The 23,937-nt window shown below is 42.1% G+C and overlaps 1 protein-coding gene across 1 annotated transcript in view; it reads right to left on the minus strand.

Moving 5' to 3' along the window:
* Nucleotides 1-23,937, minus strand: part of xpo4 (exportin 4) — a 57,609-nt gene that overhangs the window by 30,867 nt on the left and 2,805 nt on the right. The window contains exons 2-7 of the mRNA XM_075480066.1: nucleotides 22,310-22,415; nucleotides 21,279-21,420; nucleotides 20,288-20,426; nucleotides 19,604-19,720; nucleotides 19,342-19,495; nucleotides 8,912-9,024 (exon numbers count right to left, since the gene is read on the minus strand). Of these exons, the coding sequence (XP_075336181.1) occupies nucleotides 8,912-9,024; nucleotides 19,342-19,495; nucleotides 19,604-19,720; nucleotides 20,288-20,426; nucleotides 21,279-21,420; nucleotides 22,310-22,415 (771 nt within the window). The remainder of the gene's footprint in view (nucleotides 1-8,911; nucleotides 9,025-19,341; nucleotides 19,496-19,603; nucleotides 19,721-20,287; nucleotides 20,427-21,278; nucleotides 21,421-22,309; nucleotides 22,416-23,937) is intronic.

Here is a 23,937-nt window from a genome sequence, read left to right on the forward strand (position 1 = left end):
TTTATGTAAAGCACATCGAGTTGTCTGTGGTATGAAATGCGCTATATAAATAAAGATGCCTTGTCTTGCCTTAAAAATGCTACAAAAAAAGTTCAAATGCAGATTTATCTTAGGATATGTTGCTTTCATTCTCTTTGCCTGCAGCAGGGAGGATCTGTGCAAGTCTCTGTGTGGATCATTTTAAATGCTGCCTGCATGCCCAAAGAGTAAATATCCTTCATACTTACTCAGATGTCAGCGAATTAAATCAAAGCAATTTACTTCTTAGCTATTCAAGGATTTTTACTCCACGGTGTCGGTCAGAATCAAGTGTGTGATTCCCTGATGTGTTTTACTGAAAGAGTTCATCTGATGTTCCTTTAAAGTGACGCTAAAGACGAGTTCTCATATGAACAACTGGACGTTTTAATGCAATTTTGTGCCCAATTTCTTCTTCTTCTTCTTCAGTTTACCGGTCAATAAGTAACCAAGTTATTTACAATGGTTGCTTGATTTACTTGGATCCAACAGGAAATTCAAATGCAAGCTAAGCAAAGTGCAGAGATTCAACATTCACATCTAAGAAAACAACCAGGGAGAGAAAGAAAAGAGGCAGAAACAGGTGAGAAGATGGCAGAAAGCATGCAGAAAGAGCTTGATGATGAAGAGTGGAAAGAAAGAGGCGGGCAGAAGGAGGAACTGTATTTATAGAAGGAGACAAAGCCTGGCGTCTGTTACCGCGGGAGGGCTCAGAGTCTCATCTTTCTGCCTTTTCAAATCAACGCTGTGCTTCCAACTTATTGTCATTTCCACCACCGCCGCCTCTGATCAGGTTACGGTCTGCCTGCAGGCCTCTGCTGCAGCCTCATCAGCCCCTGCACTGATTGTGTTTACCGGGTAAACACAAGAAGCCTCCGTGTGTGTGTGTGTGTGTGCACACACCAATTATATCTCTGTGAGGACGAGGAGTCGGTGCCTATCCCAGAGAACGCAAATTCACATCACAGCAATAAACGGGACACAGTTCAGAGCATATGTTCTCTGAACAAACACGGAAAGCAATCTATGGAATATAATCAAAGGAAGTTCTGCATTACCTGATGCTGAACACTGTCCAAATGATGCTAAGAAAAGAACAAATTTCTACTATCTCACAGCACAGAGCATGTCTCTGAGGCTGATGCCAAACAGAGTCTGGCTTTCCATCGCTGATCTACGACTAAAGTATGTTTAAGCCGTGGCAGCAAGGATTTCTCTCACTGGTTGTTTGCTCATACAACTGAGAAAGTAAAGATTCAGACCGTATTTCAGGTAATTACAGCTTCTGTTACTCTAAAGCTCAATTAAACTTCATGCAAACTGATCTAAGGGTAACTGAATCTGAGCAGGTGAATCCGTAAAAAGTGCAGCAGCGTTCTGTTGCTTTGTCTTAACGTGGGGAACAATGAGAATCCTGCAGGTTTGATTTATTGTTCAGCCACACGATTAATGTCCTCATATTCCTGCTGTGGTCACGACACCTAATTAAACAAGTCAGATGCGAGGCTGCTATTGTAGTCGCACTGTGAAGCCTCGACACGCAACAATAAATTAATTCATTGGAGAGGGTTAAAGTTAGGGCATATATCAAGTTGCTACAGATTAATCTGTTCTACCAAACATTTCGCCTCTAAGCCAGGCGAATCTGGAGCTCGTGTTTTATGTGTTCTGGCAGTATGAGCCCATCCATACCACTGTTTAAATAGATGTCTGACTGACCTTATCTTGGTCTGGTGTAGGGCACAGAACAGTACAGAGGAGGTCACCCAGGGGCGCATCTCTTCGTAACACTTTGACTGGTGTTAAAGTTTGTTTAACTGCATCCAAACACTTTGTTTGCACCTTCACGGCCTTTGGAAATAAAAAGTAAACTGAAAAGAAACACGGATAAACAACAGAAAATATGGATAAATGCTCATCTTTTTTATCTGTGAGCCAAAGCTGTTGGCTGTCCGACAGTCCAACACAGTTATAGTTAATTCAATGCCACAGGAGACGAATAAGAGATTTAAATATCAAGACAAATGTGTGCACATACATACGATGTGTTAAAGGGAAATAAAAATGCACATTCCCAGGAATAAAGTGGCATGTGCAGTGTTTTAGGGAATTAGCATGACATTAACTATGTGTTCTGGCAGTATGAACCCATCCTGCACTCTGCAGTATTTTATCTGCACTCTTCACTTTTAAATTAATTAATCAATGATTATTTTTTACGTTTTTTTAATTTATTTTAATTTATTTATTTATTTTTTATGATTTTATTGCCTTCTTGTGATTTTATGTAGCTGTAACACACTTTGAATTACCTTGTGTACGAATTGTGCTCTACAAATAAAATTGCCTTGCCATTAACTAGATGCAACTGACCATATTTCCAGGTGTTTGCTGGCAGGCCTACAGTCAATCACAATGAGAAGCAGCTCTCCAACTCCTCATAGACAGAAAACGCACTGCTGAAGCCACAACTACAGCTTTCTCAGTTTATGTAAGAGCTGTTGTGTTTTTGTATTCGTCTGTTCCTTCTTTACTTGCACCTCAAACCATTTTCTCCTCCTTTCTCCTCATTTTACCCCTCTTCTCTACCGAGTTTTCTCCAATCGTCTCTCAATCCATCATCCCTGCCCTGAATCTGGAGCCATAACTGGCAGAGATAAGCGCTCTCTAACAAAACCCCTGGGGCCAAAATAACAATCTGCTGCACAGAGCAGCTCTTCAGCAGCAAGATGCTGCTACGCACGGCATAAATATGAGGCTGGTTTCCATGATACAGTACCGTGCTGTCAGTTGAAAAACAGATATCAGCCTGAGGCTTGGCACAATCAATAATGATCTACTTTCAGTATTCTCTCACTGCTCTGCAGATTCATTGCATTCATTGTCAGTGGCCCAAACTACTTCATCTGCCTATTAAAAAGAAAGTCGGAATTAATTTACAACGTCTGTCTTATTTTCATGGTTCCGGCAATCGTTTCCAATAAAGCAACATTGTGTTCATAATGGCGATAGCAGATACGTGGTATCATCCCCGGGTTTTCTTTAATAAGGGAAACAAATTCCCCATCTCTCAGCCGTCCAATAAAGCTCCCTCATTGCAGGCAGGTCAAACTTTCATGAGTCACTCTGTAAAATCTAATGGATGTTTATAACAGACAGTGTGGGCAGCGATTTTACAGTTTAACCCAATTTCTTTCCAAAAATTAGCGAGCTGCCATAGACGTTTCCTATGCTTTTGTCCGATTAAATAAAGAGAGCGTGTGGGTTCTAAAGAGACAGTGAGACAGAAACAGAGAGAAAATGTCTCAGATGCCTCTTTTTAACTGATTTGAACCCGCTGCTGGAGCTCAACTTTAAAACTCTCCGAGAGCCGTTCTGCTTTTCCACACGACATTACGTCAGCGTAAGTGTGTGTTCCAACACCTGCTGTGTGTTGTTTGAAGCTCCCTCTGGAGTATTCTGGATTCCTGCAGCAGACCACAGTGCAGGCAGACAGTTTGTCTTCGTCCCCACGGATCACAGCCTCATTTTCCCTGAAACTCATTGTCTTAATATCAACAGCAGCCATGTTGCAGCCAGCAGTCTGCATTTATGGATGCACTTTACGAAGCCAAGAAGTGGTTCCATATGCTAACTGGACTTTAAAAAAAGTGATGCAAACAGGCTCTATAATCACTGGTGATATCAAATTATCAAACAGTATTTTAAAAAAAAATGCTGTGTGCAAACACAGCTGCAAACAATAATGGTGAATGTTGCTTCATGTGGCTGACGGGGCATCATATCTAAACATTTAAAGTCAAAGTCTAATTTATTTGTATAGCACATTTCATGTACAGAACAATTCAAAGTGCTTTACATAAAATAAAAGCATTGCAGCAGGGAGTGGAAGAAGCATTAAAAATACATGAAAGAATATAAAGAGAAACAAATAAAATAATTCAAATGAATTTAAAAACAAGCAACAGTCCAGATAAGTTCAAAGATATCGTGCAGATTTCATGCATAGACACATGAGAACAGAATGTTTTTAACCTGGATTTAAAAATGTCTCCATTTGGTGAAAGTTTAATCTCCACTGGCAGTTTGTTCCACTTGTTTGCAGCATAACAGCTAAATGCTGCTTCTCCGTGTAAATCAGAGGAAAGATGACCTCATGTGAACATGCTGCTGCTGCCGTTTTCTGGTTGTTCCCCTTTAGCTCGAGTGCAAGAGCGCGCCGCTGGTTCTAGTTTTTTTTCCTCCCTCAAACAAGGCGGTTGTAAAAATTTTAGTTAGTCACCGCATCCTCGCCCCTTAGCCCCTGATATGAGGCATTCCTTGTTCTCGTCACCTCTATTCATGGCCAAGAAAGTCAACTGGAGGCTGTCAAAATGCAAAAAAAAATGGATCTGATCCAGCGTGGGATCGACATCGGTCGAGAAAGGGTCCAAGAGAAAGCTATGCAGCAACAGATCTATACATCTATATCAAGAGATAGATGGAAGGATAGCACCAGTAGATAGATAGAAACATATAAACAGTAACTGTAGAGAGAGAGAGAGGCGGCACATCAAGATGACACTAGAATCTGCACAATATCTTTTAACTTATCTGGACTGTTGCTTGTTTTTAAATTCATTTAAATTATTTCATTTGTTTCTCTTTATATTCTTTTATGTGTTTTTAATGCTTCTTCCACTCCCTGCTGCAATACTTTTATTTTATGTAAAGCACTTTGAATTGTTTTGTAGATGAAATGTGCTACAAATAAATTTGATTTTGATTATTTAATTTTTTTTTTAGAAAAAAGAAGTCGGATAAGAAGCTTTAGTCAGACCAAATTTGGACTTAAAATGCATGTAAACATGTTAGTCTGACTGAAGATGTTCAAAAGCCAACGTTCTCCAAACCAGATAATGCAGGGGGGGGGGGGGGGGGGGGTCCAGACGGTCACTCTGCTGTAATAAAATCCTGATTTTATCACCCCAGCGTCGTCCAACTTCAAATAGGGGGTTAAAAGGTCCAATTAACCGAGCATGTAACCATGACGACGGAGACAGATTCTTCACTGATTAAGTGAGAAAAACTTGAGTAACATCAGCAGCAGCATATTAACATTGAGGATGTTATAAATAAGAAGGCACGCAAACAAAGTCTTATATAGAGTTTGATTATTAACAAAAAGCATAATTAAAGAAGCAAAATGGGATTTCTGAACACCAACAAAACATTTTGGCTGCGTGGACCGACAACACAGATAGGTGACGGGTTACAGGAGCCATTAAATGGGGGGCTGACAACCATCCACCCACTGGGAGACGGGGGGCTGCCCGGACCCTCAACAGGGTGATGCGTATCTGTTATGGTTGGGTTACTGTGGTTGTTAACAGGGGCCCCTAATCCTGGGGCTGGGCTCTAATCCTGCCACCGGTCGGTTGTGTACCGCGACCCTAACGGCACGTGTCTATGAGCACCCCCTCTACACACAATTAGCCCGGCCAGTCTGTTACCCCCCCCCCCCTCACAGCTGAGGAGACACAGCAGCTGAGACGGCAAAGGACCCCATTAAACCCAGCAAACACACACACTCTAACTGACACAATCCTGCAGAGACAGATATGTTCCAGCACACACAAAAATGCACAGGACAAGGATGATGGTGGAGCGCACGCGCACACACACACACACACACACACACACACACACACACACACACACACACAGCTGTCAGTGCCACAGCAGCCTTACAATAACAAACAGTTGAGCTACTAGAAATACCAAAGCCAGAGATGAAACCGGAGGCCTGAAAACTGAAACCAACACAGAACACGTCCTGCGGATTCCAGCAGCAAAGAGGACCGGCCGAAAAATGACAAACATTTTTATTCGGTGCCAAACTCCCTGGCGGGCCAATCAAGGCCGTGATTGGACTTCTGGAATTCGTAGAACACGTCTCTGATGGCGTTCACCGCTTTAAAACAAATCAATTACTTGTGATTGCTTTGCAAAGTCCCGACGAGGCGCTTGCATTTAGAGAGCAGACAAACGACCATTATCAAACCTTTGTTTTACAATTTCAGAAGCATCACTGCTTACTACAGAAGAGATGATTTATGAGCTTATAAGTCATTCAAAACGACTACTTGACGATCAGAATTACTGATCCCAGGAGTTTTCCAGCTAGGCTTCAGGCAGAAATGGTGCTCAAGTGGCAACGTGACACAAACAAATATATAAAACTGCCTCATATACCAGGAATATACACGCATCAAGCACATTATTAGGCAGACGCTGTTCCCTTAATTCAGCTCCAGCTCTTTGTGCCTTAGATCCCTCCAGATGTTGGAAACATTCCTCTGAGAGTTCATCATAACACGGCTGCATCACATAATGTCTCAGCTGTGCGTTCACGCCTTCAAATCTCCCGTTCTTCAGCATCCAGATCTGGAAATACGCAAAGCAGCTCATCGTCATGTTCATTAGACTTATCTGTAATTCTAATGAGCTGCACATCCTGTTTCCACCAATAGAAACTCCGGGTTGCTATGCCGTTTCTGATGCATAATGTGAACCAAAACAGTGAAAAAAAAAAAAGGAGCCTTTCATGTCCCTTTCTTTCTATTTTTATATTTTCTGTTTACAATGTTGACGTTTCATATTTACATGGTTGAAATAAACCAGAACAGTTTATTTGCTTCTTAACAGTAAATGGAAATGAGTGACTCACATTTCCTTTTTATGGCTTTTAAAAGGATCATTTGGAGATTTGCTAAAGTGAATGAAAACCTTTGAAAATGCTTTAAATGCACAATTTGAAGCTGCATTTGAACAATTTAATGTCAACACAGAGAAAAAGAGTTTCTTTAGGGCGATAATAATCAGAATCAAGTGTTTTTACAGATAGTTCGGGTGACGCTTTATGGTCAAACTACCAAAATATGAGAAAGAAATGACATAAGATGTACTTTCTTTAAGCATTACCTCCCCAAAGCAAGTGGTACAACCCGCTCAGGCAGGTTTAGTTCCACAAAAAATGTAATAAGATACATAAACGGCTTTGATAGAGGTTAAAAGATTAAAACATCCCCTGTTTTATGAAAACAGGAGAAAGAAAGAAAAGTGCCCTCCTTTGTGATGGTTTTTGCCTTTTTTGGAAAAGTCCTGACGAGCATCAGAGCAGAAACACATAACTTATCCCATCAGTGATCAGCTGCCTCCATTTGTAGAGAATAAAAAGGACCAACACTCACTGACATGAAGGAATGATCACATCGTACCAAATTAGTTTAAAACCAAGGCTTGTTTGGGTTTTTTCTCTTCTGCTTTAGCCTTCACTGCCACCATGCAGGAACTCTAACGCAGCCAGATTCACTCACTTCAAACAAGTCTGGTAAGAATGTTTTCTATTGATAAATTAGTTCTGTGGCTTTCAAACCACGACCGGTTGGTATTAACCAGCTCGAAGTGTTGATGGAAAAAATACTGAACGTCAAAGCATCACCAGACCGCTTGGAAGCGAGATGCTTTGGGTCCATTTGCTGAAAAATATTCGCAGCCCGAGCAGAAATGGCGCTTCATCAGACCCGGAAAGGTTTAGTTTGGTCTTATTTGGTCAGTTTGTAGCAGGTTTTCTGGACTTTTCTGCTCACCAGCTTCTGTAAAGAACATTTATGTGAGGGACGGCCGTCAGCTCTGAGCAGAGCGTCGCTTCATCTGGACTCCAGAGACTGCAGTGATGAAGCATGGCTGTCTGTCACCAACAATCACGCCACAATCAAGGTCACTGAGATCATTTTTTATTTTCCTTTCACGCTGCTGCCACATGGATTCCTGATTGGCTAACTGCATAAATCAGCAGTTGTAGAGGGTGTTACGGATGAATTGCTCTGAGAAAAGACATAAAAACAGGTCTGACTGCTGTTTGTCAGGACATGTGCACCTATAGGAGCCGAATTTTATAATATTCATGTAGTTTGTAGGGAAATGTGGGAAAAATAAAGGAGGTGATGCAGTACAGTAATATGCTGTAATGGATATAATGAACAAAAAAAGGTCTTAAAAGCTTCTGGATGACAGAAAAGTCGGGAAGATTTCCCACAATGGCGGCATGTGAAGTGTATTTGGAAAAAGGCGAGTATGGAGGCAGCTGAAAGGTTCAGGGGTGGAGCAGTTATCTGATGATGGGCAGCCAGTGTGTCTGAGTGGATGCTTAATGGAAGAAGAGCTGACCAGTTTGTTCCACTCTTCTATTCCACACCATGTGCTTGGCCAGCGTGGGCCGTCTCTTTAAACACAGTGCACGAAAATACACATTTACTTCACCGTGCGGTCCTCCAGACAGTAACACAATAACATGACCCCACTGCACGGCACCCATAAATCTGCTTTATGGTAAATTCAAGTAACCCACAAAAAAAGTTAGGATGTGCCAAAAAGGGGAGGTCAAACCAGAGCTTTCTGCCCAACACGAGGAGACAAACCGTGTCTCTTTGGTTATAATAAATAAACCTCAACCGAGAGGTAAAAAAAAATGATATTAGGAAAAAAAAGACACAGAGAAAGATGACATAAGGAACTTCTAATGGAAATATGTGTGTGGGGGGGGAGCCTTAAATGCGTAAGGAAAGGGCAGAAAAATACGTCTGGACAAACAAAAGCGGATTATCGGAGAAAAAGGAACTTTAATTTAGTCACTGAAATATAATCGAATATTTATGCGGCGCTGTTTGAAATGTAATGAGACCCATTTTGAAAGCCAAAATACATTAAAACAAAGTAAAATATTGACATTTTAAGTAAGTGTAAAAGTGTAAAGGTGCCCCACGTGAGCGAACAAATTTAAGGTTTCGGATCCGTTACTCCGACAGCCAGCTGACAGCTCAGAGAAGGGCAAATAAATCCAGATACTCACAGTGAAGAAGAGGTCCATGACGCGAGTGTCCAGCAGCGCTTCCCTCCAGGACTCCGTGGGCTTGAGCATGACGTTCTGCGTGGCCTCGAACATGGCGATGTAGTGGCGCCCCAGTGATCCGCCGCCAGTTAAGGCCAACAACGGCAGAAAAAGAAAGAAAGAAAGAAAGAAAGAAAAAGGGGGAGGAGGAAGAGGAGGAGGGCCACACTCAGAAACACCAGCTCCTGTCACTAAGCTCCTTGTGAATGGGTATTCTGGTCTCTGTGTGAGACTCTTCGGCTTCTCGTGGCTGGCAGCAGATACTTGAGAGGCACTTGTTCGCCAACTCTTCCTCTCATTAACTCTGTCAATCTATCATCCACAAAAGGATTTTCTACTGTTCTCACCCTCGCCTTCTGAACCGCTTTATGTTGTCTTCCCTTTATTCTCCCTCGTCAGCTCTTTATTTGCAGCAGTTTTTGCCCACACAGCAAATCTCGCCCCCCTATCCACTTCTCTCCTCCTCCCTCTGTCTTTCTAATCTTTACCCTCTCACACGCCGGACACCCTCTTCCCTTCTTGTCCTCTTCTTCACCCCTCTTTCTCCAACCCCTCCCTGCTTTTGCTCTCAGTTTTCTCCCCTCTGCCTCCTTAAGATCTGAAATGTACAAGACGCTGGAGACGCCAGACTCCTTACTGCCCCGGACACTCCTCCCCCCCCGCCTCCTCAGCCAATCACTGCGGCTCTCCTCCTGACTGCTTTCCAAGACCAAAGAAACACCGTCTTTGCTTCACTAACGCTCACTTAAACCCTCAATAAAACACTGTTTTCCATCTGAAGTGTCTATTTCTTCTCTTGTCTTCACTTTCATCTGAACACTCAACGCCATCGTGTTTTAAAAACTTAAAAAACAAACACTTCTCACCTCGTCACTTTCCGAATGTCCTTTATTTTTTCCCATTTCCCGAACAAGTCTCCCCGTCTCCACCACACAGTCGCCTAATTTAAGCTTTCACTGTAGCCACAAAAAGCTTTTCACAAACCCACAACACAGAATCTCTCACAACAACACTTCCTGTCCTCATTCAAAACTTTGGAAACACACCCACAACAAGTTTTTTCCGACGCTCATCCAGAACGGCCCTCTTTGCTGCTCCAGCACGCACTCTTTCCACAACGAAAGCATGTCACTCAGGAACTTTATGAATTAATGAGCCGCTCGAAGCACCAGGCGACTCCTTGTTCTTTTGTCTTCTTCAACGATGCCTTTTCCCCGAATTTATTTCATAGACAGAATACAAAAGGAATTAACGTGTAGCCACGCTGACCTCTGGTTCTCTGTATCCACCCTGCATCCATTAAATTATTATTACGCCATCAGCTAATCCAACCTCTTCTGATCCGTGGTCGTTCTGAGAATAATTCTCTAACTAAGGGGCCTAAATGTTGTGTGTTTTCGGGGCTGTGGCTGACTCGATCGACACATTTTACAGCTGATGGGACAGACCAGGTGAGCTGCTCGGTTCGACTCACCGAGTCTTATTTAGTCTTCATTCACCGGTGAGGTTGGTGATCCATTTCTCTCCTACAGTTTTGGTCAGTTCTTACAGGATTATCAGACACTCATTTTTCACAACAAGTGAGTGTTTCATTAATGTGTTCCAGTTTTAATGCCCTTTATAGACGATAACAGTTACCTAGAATGTGCATAAATATTCCATAAATGTGATTTTTTTTTTATGTTATTCTCACATTTAACATGCATCTGAAACCAACAAAAAACTCAAAATCTTTTTTTTTCCTCCAAAAATCCTTGTAATTTTCATCATCAATTAATTAGCAGATCATCTTCCCAAGGATTTGGTGCCATTAGAGCGCTAGATGGCTTCTTAAAATAGGTTGTTTTGCCTGTTAATCACTTATAATCCCAAACATACTCAGGCTACAAAGTGAAGCAGCTCGTCGTCGCTGCTGAGGGAAACGTTTTGGGGAAAATTTCCTCCCCAAAAGATGCTTAATCCCACGGAAGGTAACATGAAAGCAACCTCGTATCCAAAATGAATCTTTTTTTTTTTTTTTTTCAATTTCAACCTTTTGGTATTTTTGGAAGCATTGAGGGTTACAAAATGAGTTTATGAGTCATTCCATGAGTCCCTCTCTCCTCTTTAGGTGTTTTTTATCTACTGGGTCACAAAAAATCTACATTTTAACAACTCGGTGCAATCTGTTGGTTTCCTTAGCTGGGAAACTGTTTTTGAATTGGCTCTATATGAATTAAATGGATTATTTTTAAATGAATTATGATTATCCAATTGGCTTGAATTGGACTATATAATTTAAGTGCCTTGAGAAGACATTTGTTGTAATTTGGCGCTATATAAATAAAACTGAATTGAACTGAACAACTTTACATATTCAGCCTCTCCTCCTCTACCTTCTATGTTAAGATGCATTTGTCCCTTCAATCCTGTTACTATAGTCTCAAAACATGTTTTTCTGATAGTTAAAAATATCCTTAATGCTGTGGGGTATACATACAAATACAAATTATACTGATTGAGGGCTATTGATGACGCTTTAATAGCCATCAACCAATATAATCCCCAACTTAAGAAATATAAATATCCGTTTACCGCGTCTGCAAGCAGTTATAATCCTAACTTTAGTTCCTTTGCGTCTTTGTCTTATGCAGGGATTTTATCTTATTTATTTATTTTTTTAAATCAAAATATATTTCCCCCCGTTACGACACAAGCACACCAACCCGTGTCACTGCCCTGCGGCTCAGTGACAGCAGAAGGCGGAAACTTCCAGAGGAATGTTCGATCAAAGCCAAACAGCGGCAGAGGCCAGGAAGGTCACACATTCCTCCCACACCAGCCCACAGTCACTCCCCATGCACACACCCCACCACAACACGCCACGCCACACTTTTCGGCACAAAAGTTGGCACCTGTTTAAGGGTCCGTGGGATTGTGTGCGTGTATCTGTGTCCAGCGCTTGGCTTTCAGGCCTTGTTAAAAATAGTCGTGGCGAGGCAGAGGACCTCTAACTGAACCCTTCCAACGAAAGAGGGGAAAAAGAAAGATTTGATAAATAACCGGGGTCTCAGTGACTTTATTTCTCTTTGTTTATGTTGGCAGGTTGAAATCATTTCATCACAAAATTTCCCTTTCTCATTTTTTCCATTACAAGCATCCATCTTTAATTCGATTTTGAGCACTCTGTGCACTTTACATGCCCTTCTTGATACTGTTTCAAATGAAACTGACCAAGCTCTTGTTGCTCTGTTTGTTTCTTCTTCCTGCACACTAACCTTTAATTAAAAAGGACCGGCGAGGGTAACACAAAAATACAAAAAAAGGTCCAACAACAACCGCGTTTCATCCCGTCTCTTAGGGGAGGGATCCCCTCAGTGACGGTAAGGTTATACAAACCTTTCTAAAGGTCACATGACTGGACTCACAAGAGATCCAAGGAAAGAGAACTACACCGATGGAAACTGGTGAGTTAAGCTGTGGCAGCTAAAATGAATTCAATGTGAACTCCAGATGAATCTAAATTAGGAGCAGAATATATAAAAACTCTTGTAATTTATAATATTTCAAACCAATCATTTGGAGGTTTTATTCATCCAACAGTATACAAAAAGGTTGACTTCCAAACACAAATTCATTTTAATTACAGAAAGAAAGAGATAAATGTATCAAAGCAAGGTGTTTCTGTTTTTAAAGCAGCTGGAGAGTTAGTTTAAAAGATTACTACCTGATTAGACTAATAACTATAAAACCAAACTGGCTTTTAGAAATTTGGGTCCACCCGGTAATACGAGCCGATTAAATCCTTTCCTATTGGTCCTCATGACCACATACCTGACTTAAGTCCAGAAATACTATTTCCTCCCAGTGGAAATCCTGTAAGCAGCTAAAAGAGGAACTGATGCAATCAGAACATATGTATGATAAATATAATTGCATAAGTCACAACAACGCAGCCACAGTCGACCTGTGGAGCCTTTCCTTATCCCAGGGTGGCACCGTCAGTGTCAGAGCCTCCATGTGAGACAGAGCAGTAGATAAACACGAGTTTAAAGTGATTCGTGCTCACTGTTAGAGCAGAACTCACATGTTCACATCACTGCCGATCAGAGCTGGAACAGATAAATTACTTCATTTGGGATCTCGTACCACCTGAACCCTTTGGATATGCAGACGGATGTCAGTGGCTCTTCTCACTCTTCATTTAGTGAGAAATCAAAAGGTCTTTCTGTGTCAATACCTTAACTTACAAAAAAAAAAGCAAATATAAATATTCCTGAATTAAAATGGCCGGATGTGAATCAAAGTAGCTTCCCTTAAGCTAACAAATCCCTAAATCTTCTGAAAGTGAATTTCCGAGGGACCCATAACCTTTTCAGATTGGGTTTATTGATACATCTGCTTGTTTAATTTCACAAGTGCACCTTTGGTACAGTTACTAACAGGTCAGATTGCTTTTAGTCTCAAACTCACAAGTAGGGATGCAGCGATACCACTTTTTTCAAACCGATACTAGGATCTGAGTACTTGCCGATACGTCTACCACAAAAAAATGCAATGAATTGGAAGACAGGTTTCGGTCTCACTTGCCTAACCACACTGTTCCCGATTAGCTCGACATCTCCCCGAGCCGCCAATCTAAAAGAATACAACAAAAGACCCCAGACTGCAAAAGACCTGCTGCCGATAAGCAGAGAGGAGAATAAGGGGTTCAAATGGATGCTACAAGTTATGGACCCGATATATATCGTTATTGACTGATATAAAAAAAATATCGTGATGTGACTTTTTCCCCAAATCGCCCAGCCCTATCATCAACTAATCATGTAGCAAGACTAGCTTTAAACACTTAGTTCCAGCCAGTGTCATCAACAGTGAGGTCTGTTCATGCGTGTGTGCGCTCAGGAAACATCAACAAAAAAAACTATCCGACCACAGCGACTTCACTCGGTGTTTTATGCACTTCAACTTTAACTCAAAAAGCAACAGCGATGACGTCTGTGTGTTTTCTACGGGACAAACGCTCCGTTTTCTGTCACAGAAAACCTGAAACATTCCCATTTTAGAGGGTCAAACCGAGTCATTTATTGTTCCAGTCGGTGCACCACACGTGTGAGCTGTTTAAGCGGCGAGGGAACTCAGAAACTCTGCTGCAGGCCAAAGGAACTGTGCTCATTCAGAGCAAGCTGGAGCTTCTGAATTGAGAGGAAATTCTACTTGCAGAGTTGACAAGCGAATTTACAACCTCGACCGTGCGATTCACACTTTAAAAAAAGAAAAAAGGACTGACAGTCTGTGTGTGTTTAGTGCGTGCCTCCAGTATGAGTAATGTACACAGAGTGACTACGACATGTGGCTGCGGTTTGGTGGGTTTTTAAAAGACATCACCTGCTGCCATCTCAACCGTTCCAGCAGGTTCAAGAATAACTAATGTGACACGTCAGTTTTCCACTGCATAGATAAGACGTACTGACAGACAGAGGTACACACTAACACGCTCAGCTTGCTCAGAACCCAGCCGGGGTGAACCACTGACCACAAGACTTTAAATCAAATGCAAGTGAAGGAGTTTACACACCCAAAGTTCTCACACGCAGCTCTCAGATTTGCACCCACAGACACAGAAGCACACGGTAAGACCTTCATTAGCACCAACTAACAGTCAAATCCCAATAAAGGTGCTGATTAAATATTTGATTGAATAAGACTCTCCTCTTGGCTTAGTTTTTCTCTTAGCTTAGTTCCTGGGCGTGTATGAGATTATGATAACGTGCCTGGATGCCACAGACACTCGGCCAAAAGAATGAAATATTCCTCTTTGCAATAAACCATACCAAATTATGGCTCTGTCTGGGCATACTTAGCAGTTTCTGAGTGTGAGGAAAGGAAGAGAAACAACTCCCCCAAAACTAATACATCACAACTATAAATTCAAATATCTGAGGTATTCTATGTGATCTGTTTTTGGCAACTCCTCTAATAAGTAATGTGATATTTCGTCCCTTTGTAGCCGCCCAATTTAAAACCATCTGATGTAAAAGATCGGGAACAACACAAGACAAAAGCTGTCACACTCTGCATGTGGCAGATCGGGCTGTAATGATGTTGTGACTACCGTAGTTGTGCCAGAAATGGATAAAAACACACCTGTCGGTGCGATGAACAGACCATCGTGTTTGCCGTTTTCAGCACTCAAGAGACCTGTTGCATCTAATTAGCTTAAAGGTTGAATATGGGATGTCTTGAACCTTGATCCAGCAGCTGTTTTTAACGCGGGGACACAGTAGTGGTCATAATTAGTAGAAAAGGCTCGATTTAGAGCAACTATGGTGTGTCCCATCGGGGCTACCATTGGAACATGGTGGAGGGAAACCTGGCTTTGCATTTAAAATGCTCTCATTTTGTCAGGATAGCAGCTAAAGCATGCACTCATTGTATTAAACTACAGCCTACTTGTAGTTCCAGGTAAAAGTCAGATGGATTCCAAACACATTTTACCCTAAAAGATGCAAAAAATGACCAGATTTCATCTTCATTTTGTCCGTGTCTTTTCCTTTTTAAATTGCTCTATTCTGCAAGTTTTTACTCTGTAATTGCTTCCAAACTTTAGAATCACTTCAGAACTTCACAACAATCATTACTGGAAATATAAAAATGAATAAATATATAAGAATTCAAACATGAGTGCTACCAAATTTGTGTGATTTTGTGTTTAACTTTGCAACCTCCGATCAAGTTTATTAAGTCAGCTTTCACTTTCCTAACTCTGTGACAACAGCTTCAGCATTTACAGATCAATCTATCATATATATATATATATATATATTATCTTTGTGACAGTTTTAAATAGCCAACAACTGCTCATCCTTGTAATGTCAACATTTTGCAAGCCCGAACAACCTTCGTGCCGGAGGCTTCTCCTTCTATCGTCTATTCCAGAGATACTCATTGTGCGGCTCCTCAAGCTTTAATTGGCGGCTCGCACTCCCATAGTAGCTTATAACAATATGGTAACAATAACAATACATTTTTACAAATAACATACAGCGAATACTGCACAGTATTAGGTATTTTTATTAAGTTTGCGTTTTTGTAGTATTGAGTATTTTTATTAAGTATTAATTAAGGCTTAATGGTGTTTTCTAAAGGGGGCTCTGTTAAACCTGGCAACGCAGCCCGTTTAAACCACCGTCACACTTGACCGCAGAGAACGCTAGCTCCTTTAGCCAGCGTGAGATGCAGGCACAATGGATCGGTTTTTTTAATTAAAAAAGGGCAAAAACCAGCACAGAAACCATGCTCATCCTGAATGTCTCACTATGATTACAACAACAAACTACAAATACAACATGAAGAAAGTCAAGGACATGCATGCCAGCTTCCGCTCATCCCAGTATTAAGGTAAATATGGTCTTAATTGAAAATGTATTGGCTGTGTTGTTTCTTTTTTTGTGGGATGTTTTATATGTAGAAATGCATATTTGCAAAAGGGGACTTAGTATGTTGTCCTAAAAGTGGCTCTTCCCTCGATTTTGCTCTGCCAATGTGGCTCTTGTGAAAAAAATAGTGAGTATCACTGGTCTATTCATTGCACTTGACCCTCGCTGAGGAGTGTCCTGCCGCACAAGAAGACCAGCTGAACGTCTGCCAGCGGCCGTGCGAAGACCGCAGTGCTATGCTAAGGCGCGTGGTCGGGTTTAAGTGATACATCCTGCCACAAATCTGTCCTGCAGCCTCGCCATGTGAAATAACAGTGCAGGAATACTTCCTTGGTGACCTGCCCCCCTCCCTCCCTTCAAATTTCCTTCTACTGTTTGCCCCCCCCCATCTGTTTAGACAGCAGTTGTCATTAATTCTCCCTCCAGTGGATTAAACCAATAAGAAAGTAATTCCACGCCACTGCTCAACACCATTCTTTGGAATTCAAGAGCAAAAATGTATGGATGAAAACGGGAGCTAAATAAATGAGCAGAAAATAAAGAGCTGACAGAGTGGGCCTTAATGAACTGTACCCACTGAAAGAAATGCAGTCATTTAGTTTAAAAGAGGACCCTAAATCTCGCGGCTTAAACACGCGTGCCAACTGAACATCCATCAGCATTTCAAGCAGCTGTTTACTCCCCCTCCCAGCTTTGTTTAGACAGTGGTCCTTAAAGATTCTCCATACAGGTCAGGGCCAAGGCAAACATCCAGCATCAACTTACACACTCCTAATCCTAACCTTAACCTGAGGGCCACGGTGACCAGAAACTGACCTTTCAACAGCTAATGAGAAAACCGAGCCACACATGTGCCGGTCTAAAAGGGCGGCTGGGGGCCACACTTCTTCCCCTGGAAGTGAACGCTACAAATGAAAAGAAAATCCAAAGATGGAGGTTAGTTCTTTAAGGATAAAGCAAACAACTTCCACTCCAGTAGGGAAGAGAAACAGAGACAACAGCGCTTCAGAGGACGAGGCGGGGACAGTTTAAACCGTGAACCTCTCCACCGAACGAGTGGAAACAAAGTAGAAAACGGCAACATAACAAAGCACCAATTATAGCAACACGACTGACAGATGAGTCTAAAGATTCCCTCACATTCCAGCGACATCTAAACAACATGACAAAGGCCCAAATGCAGAGGTTAATGTGGGAGGCAGCTGGGTCATCCGTCGCTCAAACGGCCGTTTACAGCACCTGACCGCGACCCCGGCCAGTCGAGCCCAGTGTGGAGTGACACGGTGTCTTAGCGATGCCCGTGGAGTGTGTCTCCACCACATGACACCAGAGCCACCGAGCCGAGGGTCAGGCAGCGGCGAGGACAGATGACCTGCGTGCCGCTCAGTTCATAAAAGGGAGGAAGGCTTTTTGAAGGAGTCTTTGGAGCCGGCTGAGGAGTGTGCGTGCTTGTAAGAGCGGTGGCTGCTGTGGGCCATGCAATTAAGGGGAGGCCCCTCAGACGCCCATACAAGTATCGCTCACATCACGTCGCACCCGCACAGGCGTTCTGTGACACTTGCAGACAGGCGGCCGCACTCATTCAGGCCTCCCAGCGGTCTTCATCAATCCGTTTTCCTTTTCAACAACGGCCCAGACACTCAAAGGCTTCAAACGCACGCACCGAATTTCAAGGGGAACGCCACTTGATCTAAGAAACCATGAGCCATTTTTATGGGCTGAGACAGGAGTCCACATATATGTCAACTCGACATCGAGAAAGCAGAGGACCACAGCTCTATCTGTACGCAAGTAACACCACAAATAAAGCTCGTTGTATCTAAAAATGCCCCAGCTATCGGCACCTCACTCATTTAAGTTAATGACAGCCATAACTTTAATCTTTAATGCTCCTGACCCAAGAAAACTTTCAAAGTGATAGCAGAATTTAACCAGAACGATTATACGAGCAATAAACTGTTTATAAACTGTTAATAAACTCAAGATAATATAACAAGTGATGAGTACATTTTCCACAACTTGGGTGAAAAAGAGTGGAAATTCTGGCTGATTCGTCAGGGTAAAAAGCCTAAATATACAGATGTCTAATCACAAATATCCCAGCATTAAGCGTTAAACTTTGCTATAATTGTCTGGATAAACCTGAGATATAACAGGATGAGTCGTGTCAGTTTAGTGTGTGTGTGTGTAATCCAACCAGACTAAAACCATTTGATATTCCATCTAATAACCGAGCCAACAGTCACCTGCTTTAACCTCCGATTCAAACAATCGCTCCATTGGCTTCGTATAGACACCCAACACCAAAACAAAATTAAACCGCTGTCTAAAAATTGACTGCAATCACTCTTAGACTTAAAAGCATGTCTTTGAGAACAAACACATATCAAACGGAGCGTGCCACACATACCAAGGGGAGCCTCGACAAGCCAAGGCGGGGCTGGTGTGCTGCTGGAATGATGCAGGGATGGACACACAGACACCTCTTTGAAAATGATACATGGCTCTGGTTGGCAGCAAGCGCCACTCCAGATCCCTTCAGACAGGCAGAGAGGATGCCTGGCTGTTGGGATTAAAGTCGTAATGAGCCTGGCTGCTCACACACACACATTAAGTGACTAAGTTCGTTCAACAATGCGACCAACTGCAAAGATAACACGGATGTATGCACAAGAGATGAGCTACAAAGTAAAACTGAGCGACAGATTTGCATTCCTGGGCACCACACACACACACACACACACACACACACACACACACACACACACACAAATGGAATAGATACACGGATGTATAGGCCAATGTGGGGACAGCACACACACATTTAAACAGAAAGACAGCATTTATCAAAGCAACTCTGACGTTAATTTTACTCTAAAGCAACCTGGGTTTTATCCGTATTTATCCGTAAGGCCAAAAGTTGCCAAATACTTTGTGTTCTTTAAGGGAAATAGTAGAAATAGCAAAGGATATGATTGGGGGGCAGAAAGTTCCAGCTGAGGACCTGGTTGGCCAGAGCCAAGTAGCGCTGGAAGACGCAGGACATCTGGGCGTTGAGGTTCTCTCTGCGGCTGAACTCCTGCAGCACCTCCATGGTCAACATGAAGATCTGACGAAGGCCGTCCTCCTGGAGCAGCCGGACGGATGGAGAAGCAGAACAGACAAGTAGATTAAGGGAGAAAGACAAAGGGAGAGGCTGCTGACCGCGTGAAGGAGGGAAGGTTGGGAAAGAAACCTGGAAGAGACGCTTGCAGCTGCCGTGGAACTCCATGTTGAGGCCGATGCTGCTGGTCTTACTGGAGCTGGAGAACTCGCTGAGCAGCGCCGTCAGGATGGAGCAGGCCAGCGTTTGCTGGAGAAAAGGAGTTTTACAAAGAGTAACGTTCACAGCATGTGGAAACAAGGCAAGGCAAGTTTATTTGTATAGCACAATTCAACTACAAGGCGATTCAAAGTGCTTTACAGATACATTAAAACAGTAGAAATAAAAAGCATGATTTAAATTTTAAACAAAAAAGAAAGAAATAAGAACAATAGATAAAATGTGATTAAGTTTTGAAACTCAAGCTTCCGATTTGGAGCTTTATTCAAATGCAGCTGAAAATAGGTGTGTCTTCAACCTGGACTTAAATACACTGAGTGTTTCAGCTGATGAAACAAATGAAACAGCGCCATCTATTGGCCGGATTCAGAAAGACTTGCATTTGGGCACTGATTTAATAAATATATTTCCATGATAACAGTTCATTGTTATTGCCATGACACTTCCCGGTAACACACGCCTATCTGATGAAGACAAACGCTCCGCTGGGATTAGTAATCCTCAACATTTAAATTCAGGGATCGGGCCGCCTTTTCTTCTCAATATTTGCACATTTACAAAAAGAAGAAGAAAAAAACTAAAACACACGACACTCACCACCGTGGGGTTCCCGCTGCTGATGAGCTGTCCGACCTCGTGAAAGATGCCTTTACAGTTGACACTTTTGTCCAGAGAGCCTCGCTTCACGATGACCGCCACCGCCAGCAGGATCTGCTCCCGGACATACTTCTGCAGACTGCGGGGAACATGGAGACGTTTGATCATTGCAGTCAAACTTTATTGTCCGGATGAAGCACAATGATGGACGGGCAGAGAGAGTATGTGTGTGTGTGTGTGTGTGTGTGTGTGTGTGTGTGTGTGTGTGTCTGAGATTGCACCACAGCAGCTTGTGCTATGGATCCAAATAATTCAAATTCACAACAAAAAGTCAATTTAGGGCACTTTAGACTGAAAGAAACCCAACAATGCTCTTTAAGGAAGCCCTCTGTTGTAATGTTGAGTAAGTATGAGGAACCACATCTGTAAAAACCGTGGCTTCATGTGTGTTAGTGTGCCCGACTTTTAAAGCTCTACACTGGGGATCTGCTTTCAAATAGAAAATCTGATCACGCATTCGGATACTCGGCTCACCACACGTCTAAAATACGTCTGTGGGCTTTAAAAGGTCTGTTGTTATAACATCTGCGTCTTATTTCTGACGTGGGTCTCTTCAAATCTAGGCTAAAAACCCACTTATTTAGGATTGCTTTTAATACCCAGTAGTATGACGACACTTTTATCTTATTTTATCTAATTTGATTTTGTTGTATTTTATTGCTTGCACTGTTCTTTTACTTATTCTTCTCTTTATTTATTACCTGCTGTAAAGCACTTTGGTACACCGTAAGGATTGTCTGTAAAGGGCTGTATAAATAAAGTACATTTACTGTGCTTTATTCAGTCTGTTGCATAAGTTTCTGTTTTAGAGCAACATAAAAACAGGAAACGATGTTCATTCACCTCCAACGTTGCACATCCTGCTGCTAATACACTGAGAGGAGTTTAGATTTAGATCAAAATGTCTCTTTTATGACTCGTTTGTACTTACTTGGGTCTCTGTAAGACGTAGGTGAGGAGGAATGCCCGGAGCGACTCGATGCTGGTCTTCTCCAGTAGGATCCACTCTCGTACCACAGCCTCCATGATGGCTGTGGCCGCCTGGAACAGCACATAGTCCACCTTACTGGTCTCTGGCGAGTCAAAAGATGGGGAGAGAAATGGAAGGAAGTGGGGAGATAATGGAAATAGCTCAAAGCTTTAAAAGTCCTGGGTTAAAACAGTTTACTGGGATAACTCTGCCCTAGTGAATGAAACTGCTGTCTGAAGGTCCCTTCTGTTTGTTCGGGCTTTATTTGCCTTTCTCTTTGTCGAAACTTTGTCGCAGACTTCTTCTAAAGATGAAACATAGAAATTTAATTACGTTGGATCGCACTGAGAAATAAAACGTAATGAAGGTTTAAATAACAAAATAAGGAAGAGAAATTTCATTTATGCAATTGATGCTTAATTACAAGCCAATCAATACGCAGCCCTGCATTGAAACAGAGGAAAGCAGCGATGTGGGCACCTGTAGCTAAATCTGATGCAGCTTAGAACAAGTCTTCATTCAGATAAAGGTGTAATTATTAGAGTTCATAAGGTTTATACTGCACATATAAACACCTAAACACGGTGGACAAAATATTTCTCATGAATTGAAACATTCATCTGTATAATACTGTGATTAAAAAGCACAACAAACAAGACTCTATAAACTGATTCTTAACGCAGAGAATCATGGGAAATGGACCAAAAGCTAAAATGTAAGGATTCTGATAACGAAGCTGCTTTAGAACATGTGCAAAAACAACCAGCCTGAGACGATTCGGCATTCTGCATGCTTAGAAATGTGGATGTGAGGACCTGAAAGACTCCTAAAAACTTTTTTATTTAAGAATGAAGGTACGATGTGACACATTGAGCCATGCACGACACCGACAACCCTGCAGCTGGAGAAACAGAGCGGCCTTCCTTTGATAAATTCATGTTACATTAAAAAAAAAAAGATGTCCCGTGTTAACTGATCGCGTTGATCGTTACCTAGGATGTGCTTGCAGATGGCAAAAGGGGATTTGGACTTCCTGAAGGAGAGGAACACATGTTCAGCATGCTGCCTCTGCTCTGTGCTGACCATGGACGGCGGTGCCTGGAGAGATCAAAACAAAAGGAGCATTTAGAGGAAGAGTACCACGACTTCATCCAACAACAAATGCAAGTTTAAATCTGCCACTTCCTCTCATCCGTTTGTTGGAAAACACCATATTAGGTTTGTGTAGAGATAACATTAGATTTTGTTTGTTTGTTTCTTTATTTGTTTCAAATCTGTATACAGAATAGAGTTCACAATTAGCTACAACACTGCGATTTGAAGAGGGGATGGAGGAAGCTTTGCTTTTAATATTCCAACCCCTCACTCAACCCCTCACAACAAAACAATCACAAAATTCACAACAAAACAAACATAAAAACAAAATTCACTACAATAACTCTGAACACAAACACAGGACAAAGACATAGACACAGACAGGCCCAGACAAACTTTTTTTTTATGAGCTGGAAACTTCACAAGATGGCCCGTGCTTACACTGCAGCACTCATGGACACATAACAAGCATTAGGCGAGACTGGTTTTCCCAGAAAATGCTCCTGCTGAGCCCTTATACAACCTTATCCACGCCATCACATTAAATGACTTGCCTGTTTACGAACTAATAAGTCAGCAGAAAGTAGAAACGACACTACTGGGGCTCATTTTGGTTTTTTATGTCATCGTGGAATACAAACGACGAGCCGTCGTGAAGGTGAAAACACTGACATACTTAAAAAACAACAACAAAATAAGAAAAAAAGAAATATGTGCTTCTCAAACATTCCCTCAGAAACAGCTCCATCAAAAGGACAATTATCGCCACTTTTTCATACGCATGCGATAACATCGGTAACCATCCCAGAGGAACAGAAGAAGACATCCCGGCTCTGAATACACAGCGAACAAACACGAGAAAGTGGAACACACGGGTTTTTATTGAGGAGTGTCTCCATGATACCGCTCAGCAGGAAAGTCACATTCCAGACCTAATTGCAGTAAAAGCAGCTCTGCGGCTGAAGGCAGCAGAGTGAAGAAAGAGCTTTTTATCGGAGAAACCCCAACACAAACACACCTCCAACCGCATAGTGTGCCATCTATGATGGGATGTCAGACAGAGCACAACGCTTCTGTGAGTTGAGCTTGAAGGAAGGTCTTTCCAATCATGAATCATCATTAAAACAAATGTATTTAATTGTAACCGCCCCAATAAAAACCCTGAGGTGTTTAGGTTCTTATTAAACCTAAACTGTTGGCCGGTTATGTGCTGTACCGGTTACATGGATGGGGGAGGATTTAATGCAACAAGCACCTTCCATTCCTCTCCACTCTGCGTGAGATAGTGGCTCAATCTCCACACTCTGGGAGTGGAAATTTCTCTTATGTCTTTTATAAAACACACACAAATCAAGCGTGCTGTAGGGAACAAATGCGCTCTGAAATGTAGGTGTAACCGTGATCCACCCGACTACCGGCTGTTGAGCTCGTTCAGTGATCTGTATCCTCAGTCATATACAAGGCATTCCTGATTTCTGACAGCTCTTATGAATACCCCATACAGAGACTGATTAATATACATACA

The sequence above is a fragment of the Odontesthes bonariensis genome, chromosome 12 (assembly GCF_027942865.1).
Source record: "Odontesthes bonariensis isolate fOdoBon6 chromosome 12, fOdoBon6.hap1, whole genome shotgun sequence".
Taxonomy (NCBI): domain Eukaryota; kingdom Metazoa; phylum Chordata; class Actinopteri; order Atheriniformes; family Atherinopsidae; genus Odontesthes; species Odontesthes bonariensis.